A 10218-nucleotide genomic window follows, 5' to 3' on the forward strand; every position below is an offset into this window, starting at 1 on the left:
TTAACCATTTTAAAATCAAAATCAAGACCACATACTCTATGACAGCCCAAATGCATCTGAACGGTTCAGTAAGCTTTCGTTTTACAACACTTGTCTGCTTTTATAAACTTCTGCACATTAAGGAAATACAAAAAAAAAGTACTGAGCTTCTGCATGTTGCAAAAAAAGAAAAAAGAAAAAAAAAGACACCAAACGCTGCTTAGTAAAAATGAGAGTGTGGTTAAGGATGGTTATTAATGTTTGAGACATGAAACACTTTCACAGGAAAGAACAATTGCTTTGCCAAAACTGACAATTCACAAAACAGTTCACACAAGGATAAGTGAACAAGCTTTTAACAGAGGTTTAACTACAGATACGTACATTTATCAGACAATCTTTCACTAAAAAATGTTTTTTAATTACTCACATAAAAACCCCAGTGTAATATTAGTTCAGCACTAGTATTTGAACTTTCCTTTCCTTTTATTTCATTTTCCATTGTAATTTTTTTTTTTTTTTTTTTGCAGTTGATGCAAGAAATATATTTGACATGCATCTAGTATTTTTGTTAATTCATGCATAATAGTAGTAGCTACTAGTAGCACAATAGTAAAGTGCAGATTTAATGAACTCACTTTAAGTGCCACACTGCATTGAGCATTAACATGAACATTAAGGCAAGAAAAAAAGATAAATAACTGTTAAATATGTAAAAGAATGCACATAAATAGTAGATTCATATCATTTTAACATGCATTCTTGATAATCATTAAAACTATATTCTAGAATGTCCTAAATATTATCTGAGCATTAACAGAATTGATGCAAAAAAAAAAAAAAATGAATGCACTCTAAAATGATGCATGAAATTATCTGTAATCTGAAAAATAGATACAGTATAGTTTATAACATACAGCAAATTAAACATGCTTACTTTGTCGTAACACAAAAGGTCTAATAAGAAATCATGTATTTATGTTAATAATTAATATAATAACTAAAATAAGTGAGTCTTTTTTTTTCTTGCTTAATTTGGAGTGTGAGGCGCTCAGTTCTTGATCACTGACCATCTACATACCATGACTTCACACATTCTGTAAATAATGCAAAGCCTGATAACAACCAAACTGCAAATAGAAAACAGTGCTATGTGCTTGAACACAAACACACACTGCTGACTCAGTGTGACTGAGGGATGCGGCAAACCCGTTGCCATATGTGCCATAAGTGAAAAAAAAACCCACCCTGAATAACCAGAAATAATTAAAACATTCACACACACACACAGCTGAGTCTAAGAGCAATGAGACTGATGAACCACTTTAAGGCCACTTCCCTAAATGTCTGCACACGGCTCATCTCTCTGTCCATCAGATGGTCATATTTCTCTTTCTGACAGACAGTGCAGATCAGCTCGTCTGATAGACATGAGGTCTCTGCTGTTAATATCAGGTAAAAACACAAGAGCATCATCTTATTGTCTGATTCTGTGTAATCAATGTCTGGATGTTTTGACAAACTCTTGCTCTTTGCTGCATTAAAGCTGAAGTTTACTTTAAGCAAGTTTATAGCTTTCACTCAACTCAAGAGGCAAAATATTTAACAAGCTTTGTTTGTCTGATTAATACACTGACATTAAATGATGATAAATGTTGACAGTTTTCTACAAATGATCTTATTTCAATGAAATGAATGATCACAGAAAATATGAATGATATTCTTTTTGGCTATGCTTGCACTAATATGACAATGCTGTTACAAAGATTTTCATCACAGTGCCACAAACAATGTTTAGATGCAACAATAACTTTCAAATAGTTGTGGCACTTGTATTCAATATTTTGTATTATCAACAAGCTTTCGTGATGCACAATACCAATTCCAGTTAAGTTTGTTGGGTGATTATTTTTTTTATTTGATTACATAAATAAATATTATATGAAAATATCAGTCAGGAATAATTCTCCACTTTAAGTTGCAGTTGACCGACCAGAGAGATATGTAGTAATGTTCATTGATTATCTGGATTTCGGACACTGCTGGTTCTACTGCGCTGATAAATGAACAATAAATGAACTGTGAGACACCAATGTGTCCCTAAGCAAGACATTTAACCCCTCGTTGCACCAGAGGTGTGCGACCTCTGGCATTTATAGCAAATTTTAAGTCGCTTTGGATAAAAGCGTCAGCTAAATGAATAAATGTAAATGCATGCAGACAGTGAAGTCACGACAGACACAAAACTGACTGGGTGTGGTCGTCTCATTTGCAAATGCAAATCAAAATAAAGCTGTAGATTCTTAGTCCAGAAATAATACTATTTTAAATAATCTTTTTAATCCACAGTGTTGTTGGCTCTCATAAGGGGCGGCGAGGGACAGAAACTAACAGGTAAATACACATTTCTTTGCACACACTTCTATAGATTGTGTACATGATCAAATCAACTGAAATAATACATGTGGTAAAGATGATCAGCTCTGCTTGAGCAAAACAAAACACATTTAATGTGATTAAATCTATTATGAAATTACTAATGTTATGCATAAATATTTAGTATCTCACAGAGGGTCATTTATAATGAGCTTCCAACCAAGTCCAAAGTGATTTCAGCCGTGGCCAAAGCAAGGAGTCTGCTGTAGACCGAACGGCCTGACTCTTACAAAATAATCAATGGACAACAGAGACGAGACTTAATTTAATGTTTAATGAATTAATTTAATGTTAAAAACCAGCAGCATTAAGATCCCTGATCACTTGTGGCACATTTCACATCAATTAGAGACTGTAAAAAACTAAACTCGACAGCAGACCCACAGCCCAACGCATGCATTTACACAGACGCAGCCCAAAACATTCAGTTCGAAGTTGAATCAGAGAGAGGGCTGAAACTATATAAATGCATAACTTAAAAAAATAACTTAATTCATAAATACACACATATAAAGAACTGAACTAAAGAAAGCAAACTTCTCCAGGTGTCATCTTTATTCAAGAGCAGACTGCACTAAATCACTAGTCTTCAATTATGGTCAATCATTCATATTACATAATAGTAATCAGACGATCTGCCATTACAGATGATTTGTGTCTCATATGTCTGTTCTCTTTCTCTCAGTGATTCTCCGGCCGAAGTTCCCTCAGGTGTATGCTGGAGATGACATCACTCTGATCTGTAACCGTGAAGGAGGGAGTAAACCAACAACATGGTATTTTAACGGAGCACCACAAACACACAAGGATTATTTAATGCTTCTTACAGCAGTGACACCAGACAACAACGGGGAGTATAAATGTGATCAGGGAGGAACGAAGAGTGACCCGTTAACACTCACTGTACTGGGTATGAACACCATCCTAAACGTTCATGATCGTCTGCTCTGTTCCTCCTGCTGTGTCTCATGATCTCTCTCCCTCTCTCTCTCTCTCTCTCTCTCTCTCTCTCTCTCTCTCTCTCTCCCTCTCTCTCTCTCTCTCTCTCTCTCTCTCTCAGATCTGGAGCCTCACGCTCAGCTCTCTCCATCTGTTGGAGGTGCTGTGATGACCAAAGGAGATGGAAGAAACCTGGTGCTGCAGACAGATGATGATGATCTGGAGAACTGGAATTGTTTTGTGTTGAGGGGAGTGAGCACCTCCGCTATAGGACTCGATGTTAATAAGGAGATGAAGAGAGCTGTTATATTTGCAGATTTAAAGGAAGCAGAAAGAGCAACTTTCTGGTGCAAGAAAAAGAAAGCAGTTCTTCGAAGCAATGCAGTGACACTGAAAAAGACAGGTTACTCATTACTCCACTTCCTGTTGTATTTCAGATCACCTGTGTGTAGAGAAAGGGATATAAATTCATTAAGTTCTAAACCTGTACGACTCACTAACTTCTGTGGAAGACAGAAAGAGATACTTTGAAGAATCTTTTGACTGTTGTGTTCATGCGATGAAAGGTGTGGTGTTCAAAACAAGCAAAACAAATTAGATTTTGAAAAATGGTTCATGTTGTGTTTACATTATCATAAGATGCAATTCTAACCATTTAAAAAAAAACATTTACAAAAAAGGGATTGCATTAATATTTGACCACAGAGTGATCATATGTCTCCTCAGTCCACTTCTCTATTCACTACGCAGACCGATGTCTTTCCCAGAAAACTTTTTTTTTTTTTTTACCAGCTTTCCGTCAGCTAGTTCCTATCAGTCTGAAACATAAGCAAGTGATGTTACAGAAAACTGGGCTTAAGAAAGAAAGAAAGAAATTAAGAAAGAAAGAAAGAAAGAAAGATCTACAAAAAAGGATGTACAGAATCTCAAAGCCATTTCACAAACAGCCATGAGACTAATTTGGAGAGCAACTGGAGACAGTATTCTCCTGCTTCTCAGATATTTTACTGAAAACTGTGTATGCTTCAAAGCATTAAAAAAGATCTGAAGAAATGAAGGTTTGCTATTAGGTTTCATGAAGGCTTTCCTCACTCTACAGAGCATTTAATTGGACACCTGCAAGTGCAATGTGATATTGTGTCATCAACATTTTGGACTGTTTTCCTAAATATATATATATATTTCTTTTTTTTTAAATCTGTATACATGCCAAACATTTGTTAGGTTTTACTTGCACTGGCATTAGGATGAATTCAAAGTCAAGTCACCTTTATTTATTTTGTGCTTTTAACAATAGATTGTGTCAAAGCAACTGTACAGCATTAATTAGGAAAATGGTGTGTCAATAATGCAGAATTACAATAGTAAACACAAATTTTTCAATTAAAGGCAGTTCATCATTGAATTCACATCACTTAATTTGACTGGATATTTAAATGAAAGGATGTGCAGTCTGACCTGTGTGTGTTCTCTGTTTCTCAGAGCTCATGGTGATGTTGGTTCCTCCGGCCGTTCCTGCTCTGAAGGGGGAGCCTGTGACCCTCAGGTGTGAAGTCTGGGGTAAACCAAAGCTGGACAAGACTGTCTTCTATAAGAATAAAACACAAATCAAGAGCTCAGCTGAAGGCACATACACCATCACCAGCGCCACACAAAGTGATAACGGCATGTACAGCTGCCACGCCACCTACAGGTTTACACACATCAGCACAGGAGCTGCAAAGAAGGACGGAGATTCTGATGCTCAAGAGTTAAAAGTTATAGGTAAACACAACAACAGCTGCATTACCTCACACGTTCATTAATACAGAAACACTACGACCACATATACTAACAAAAAAATATCAGAAAGTACTTTTGGGACATGGTACTATCTATAGTGTTCTTTATCATATAATTGCAAAAAAACAGTAATACATTTAAGGACTATACACAAATATATGATAATTTATTAAAGCCCTACATATGTATATACAGAGGAGTAAACACAGATTTCAGTTTGAATACTATAATCGTCTGAAATCATCAGTGCTCCACAGTACGGGTTTGTAAGTCATATTTCTGTGTTTTACAGGTGGACCTCCTGCTGCAGTGATTTCAGCGTCTGCTAACAATCTGAAGTGTTCCTGTCCTGACTGTCCTGCCAGCTGCACATCCTACCACTGGTATCACACACCCTTTAATGACCCATTCACTCGCGAAAAACGATCTGAAAATGATGAGTCTATTACCATAGAGAAAGAAGGAGAGTACAGATGCCGGAGGGACTGTGGGAACGGTTTCTCCCGTTTCAGCCATGTCTACAGCTACACAGGTACTCATTCACACACAAACATGCTCTTTAGACTTTCATTTTATTACTGGTTTTATTAACTTTTTTTTTTAGTTGAGGTTTTCTTTATGTTGTTGTTTGTCTATTTTATTTGTTATTTATAAATGTAAATGATTGAATTAAATTGTTAATTTGGAAAATATTTGAAATAAAATAAAATAAAAAAAGTTTTAGTTTTATTTCAAATGACAAAAAAAAAAATGTTTTCATGGTTTTAATTCGAATTTAACAGTAATAACCTATAAACATAATTTTTGTTTGTTCTTTGCAAGATTTGGGATGAGTGTAGGTTATTTTCTGAGGTAGTTAACAGCAGAAAAGATTCCTGAAGTGTCAATGACACCTAAAAGTTTCAGGCCAAAACACAAGCATGCAAATCTTTGTGGTGTCTTTTATTTTTCATGCATATTCATGTAGAGTATAGCAAAATAGTTACTTTCAATTCTCACTTGACGACTGCACACTACTTCTCGATTTTATTTTTAAAATGAATTTGCATCCTCTCTCTTTCTCTCATGTTTTTTTTATTTTTTATTTTATTGTCTACTTCCAATACAACATTTGGATCAGATTCATATGGTTTACTTTGAACAAAAGTTAAAAACTAAACATTTTCTTAGAAACAAAACAAAAAAAAAGAATCAAAAAAAAAAAAATGATTATGAAAGCTTTGAGACTCAGAATTATAAAAACTATAAGACCCCAAATTCGAGTCAAAAATCAAAGTCTGCCTTATAGTCAATTCTTCCACACGTACAGCCACTTTCAATTCTCACTTGACGACTGTGCAAGCACACTACTTCTCATTTTTATTTTAAGCATTAATTTACATCCTCTCTCTTTCTCTCTGAATCAGTGACTGCAAACATGGTGCCCATCTTGATGGCAGCGCTTGTGATCTTTATCGGGCTGCTGATCATTTTGCTGATCGCGCTGAAACGCAGACGTGGAGGAAGCGCCATCCAGGAGACCAAACAGGATAAAAACAAGACGACAACTGGAGACTATGAGCAAATCCAACTCAAGGACAAGGCGGTTTACCACACCCTGGGCGAGGGCACGAGCAAGGACCAGGCCGAGGGGGGTTACGAACCCCTGCAAAAGACGCAGGAGGAGGGTGTGTACCATACAGTAGGAGCAGTAGGACCTGTAGAGGGTCAGAGTGAAGGTCAAGCTCAAGGTGGGTACGAGGCTCTTAAGAGCATCAAAGTGGATGTGTACCACACAGTAGGACCAGTAGAGGGTCAGAGTGAAGGTCAAGGTCAAGGTCAAGGTCAAGGTGGGTACGAGGCTCTTAAGAGCGTCAAAGCTGAAGTGTACCAAACACTGAGTTCAGACGACTCAAAGAAGCCGGCAGGAGAAGCAGAGGGAGGATACGAGCAGCTTCCTCAGAAAGACAAAGATTACGAGACCGTGGCAGTGGAGGACAATCCATATGAAGAAGTGAAGAAACAGATGGGCAAAGAGAACGAATGAAGGAAGCTGGGAAACAGTAAGCACCAATAATAGTCAAATGGCTGTTTAGTCATTGAAGGCAAAAAAAAAAAACATTGCCAATAGTTACAACAGTTAATCTAATGCAGGTTCTTGTATTAAATGTAATGTATTAAAGGGATACTTGGTACTCCACCCAAAAAAAGAAAAACATTACACACACACATACTGTATATATGTATGTATGTATGTATGTGTGTGTGTGTTTTATTATTTGTAATGCAAGGGTACCTCCAAATCTGACAAATCAAGAACCAGACCAATGATCTTTAACCTGCAACTTCATCAAAATGCAACTCTCATTCAGATCCGACTCTATTACGATCAGAAACACCACTTTATACCGTCACATCAATTCCTGGAAGACCAAACTAATTTCACTCTGAAATTTTTCCACAAGTTAGTGGTGAAGAAATAGATTAACACACTTCAGCTTTAAAGTCTAATATAACATATAAGCACATATAAATACAGTTTACTCAAAAAAAAGAAAAAATATATGCTAGAGTACAGATTCCACAGACAGCTTCAGACATGTTGAGAATCCAGATACATTATTATGTATATAATAAGTCAAAGAAGACCACAATAAAAATAAAAAAAAAAGTTTTCTTGCAATAACACAGAAGGATTTAAAGCACAGAAATTCCAAGGTATCTCATATAAATAAGCATCAAACATAGTGTATTTAGTGCTAGGCAATGATCATTATTTTATATAGTATGTGTGTGTGCTGTGTGTATTTATTATGTATATACAAATACACACATATGAATGTATATATTTCTTTTACACCAAAAAGCATTAGGATATTAAGTAAAAATCATATTCCATTAACATATTTTGTAAATTTCCTACTGTAAATATATCAAGAGATATTTTTTGATTAGTAATATGCACTGCTAAGAACTTCATTTTGACATCATTTGACATCAGGTGATTTTCTCAGTATTTTGATTTATTTGCACCCTCAGATTCCAGATTTTCAAATAGTTGTATCTCAGACAAATATTGTCCTCCTAACAAACCATACAGCAATGGAAAGATTATTTTTTCAGATTTCAGAAATTGACCCTTTTGACTGGTTTTGAGGTCCAGGGTCACATATATAATGTGAACACAAACTTTTATTTTGATGTAATGTGCAATTTAGGTTTTGTCAGTGGTTCATGTTCATTGTAGCTTGGCAACAGTCATGTTCTGTCATGTGGTTCCCTTGTCATTCTTTGGGTCATGTATCTTGTCTCTCATTGGTTGGTTCTTGTCATGTGACCTGAATTGTTTCACATAGATAGCCCTCATGTTGCCCATGTTCTTGGTCAAGTATTGATGTTGTAACCACTGCTGATAAAGCTGCATTTGGGTTCACCACAACTTACCATTCAGTAACTGTTATATTAGGATGTCATTACATTTGGATGCAATTAATTGAAATTAATCGTTGCCCAGCACAAGTAAAAGTGAAATGACATACAGCCAAGTATGGTGTTTGTGAAAAGTGGGTTCATCTCATAGGTGTAATGGTTTTTATACTGTACAAACTGTATTTTCTATGGCCCTACACCTAACCCTAAACCTAACCCTAACCCTCAAAGGAAACTTTGTGCATTTTTACTTTCTCAAAAAAAAAAAAAACTCATTCTGTATGATTTTTAAGCGTTTTGAAAAATGGGGACATGGGTTATGTCCTCATAAGTCACCCTCTCCTTGTAATACCTGTGTCATACCCATGTCATTATACAGAGTTGTGTCCTGATATGTCACAAAAACAAGAGCACACACACACACACACACACACACGACACACACACACCCGGAGCAGTGGGCAGTCATTTATGCTGTGTCACCTGGGAGCAGTTGGGGTTTTTGTGCCTTGCTCAAGGGCACCACAGTCGTGGTATTGCTGGCCTTAAACCCAAACCCACAACCTTAGGATTAGGAGTCAAACTAACCATTAGGCCACGACTTCACCTATATATATTACTATCAGTAGTTTCATACAGGCAATTGCATTCACACAGAATTGCATCAAACAAGTTATTGGGAATATCTGTGTGAATTTATAGTTATGCTGATTATGCTGTCTATAATATTTCTCAGCTTGTGTCACTCTTATTCAATTGCAAATGCATTTGCATCATATCTGTTTCATTGTTTCATCATGTTTCATTTGCACTGTAGTCTCATGGTTTCATCATGTTTATGTTCATGTTTTATTTCATGTGCATTGTTGTTTTGTTGTTTTTATAAAGCACTTTAATAACTTAATGCATTTTCAGCTTTATTAATTGGTTGAAAATAGCTTTATTAAATATCAAAATAAGCACAGCTTTATAACTGAATACAATATGGAATTTACAATTTTTTTACTGCAATGCTACTGTAATTCAATCTTTCTCCACTAAAGGGCAAATTGGTGACCATTATCAAATCCAGTCCTGTTGAGATTCACAAGGTCACTGCAGGAGTGATTTGGTTTTTGTCTTTATACATACTGGTTTGTCATTTTAGTTTTTATTAAATAAAAATTAAAAACAATCTCATAAATTCCTTGTGTAATTCTGAGTGTGTCAAATTAAATTGTAAATAAATTAATCCTCTGCTTCTTTCTTGGTCTTGATACCTTTTTTTTTTTCAGATAAAACTTTTATACCATTTGGATTAGATTCATATGGTTTACTTTAAACAAAAGTTAAAAACTGAAAATTTTCTTAGATATATAAAAATAAAGAACATAAATAATGTAAATGACTATGAAAGCTTTGAGACTCAGAAATATTACAAACTCTAAGACCCCAAATTAGAAACTTTTTTAGTAGGTTTTTTTCATTATTTTATTTTTATTATTATTTTGTAGGGTGGTTAAATAGATAGCCCACTTTTTTCCAAGTGTGCTAGATAAAGTGGGCTGCCTTGAACCTTCATTAATTATTACTCACATTTATTAAATAAATTACATTTGCCAATTTTTATTTATTTTTATTTATTATTTTATTTTTGGCATGTATAACTGGCTTTTTAGAAAAGAAATGGCTTGT

The 10218-nt window shown here is 35.3% G+C and overlaps 1 protein-coding gene across 2 annotated transcripts; it reads left to right on the forward strand.

Moving 5' to 3' along the window:
• The first annotated feature begins 1286 nt into the window (after positions 1-1286).
• Positions 1287-9788, forward strand: LOC128013537 (uncharacterized). Of its 2 annotated transcripts, XM_052596640.1 has the most exons (8): positions 1287-1434; positions 2329-2373; positions 3101-3325; positions 3476-3757; positions 4837-5118; positions 5429-5668; positions 6543-6866; positions 6966-9788. In XM_052596640.1, the coding sequence occupies exons 1-8, from the start codon at positions 1323-1325 to the stop codon at positions 7160-7162; spliced, it is 1707 nt and encodes a 568-aa protein (XP_052452600.1). In that variant the 5' UTR covers positions 1287-1322; the 3' UTR covers positions 7163-9788. The 2 variants fall into 2 exon arrangements, with proteins under 2 accessions (XP_052452600.1, XP_052452598.1); XM_052596638.1 differs by having other exon boundaries at positions 6543-9788.
• The last annotated feature ends 430 nt before the right edge of the window (positions 9789-10218 follow it).

Source organism: Carassius gibelio, chromosome B24 (genome assembly GCF_023724105.1).
Source record: "Carassius gibelio isolate Cgi1373 ecotype wild population from Czech Republic chromosome B24, carGib1.2-hapl.c, whole genome shotgun sequence".
Classification (NCBI taxonomy): domain Eukaryota; kingdom Metazoa; phylum Chordata; class Actinopteri; order Cypriniformes; family Cyprinidae; genus Carassius; species Carassius gibelio.

Bases quoted from the DNA above. Each gene is read 5' to 3' on its own strand.
- LOC128013537 (XM_052596638.1), top strand. From the start codon at position 1,323: ATGTCTGCACACGGCTCATCTCTCTGTCCATCAGATGGTCATATTTCT. The intron at 1,435-2,328 runs GTAAAAACACAA...TTTAATCCACAG, and splicing joins GTCTCTGCTGTTAATATCAG to TGTTGTTGGCTCTCATAAGG. The intron at 3,758-4,836 runs GTTACTCATTAC...TCTGTTTCTCAG, and splicing joins AGTGACACTGAAAAAGACAG to AGCTCATGGTGATGTTGGTT.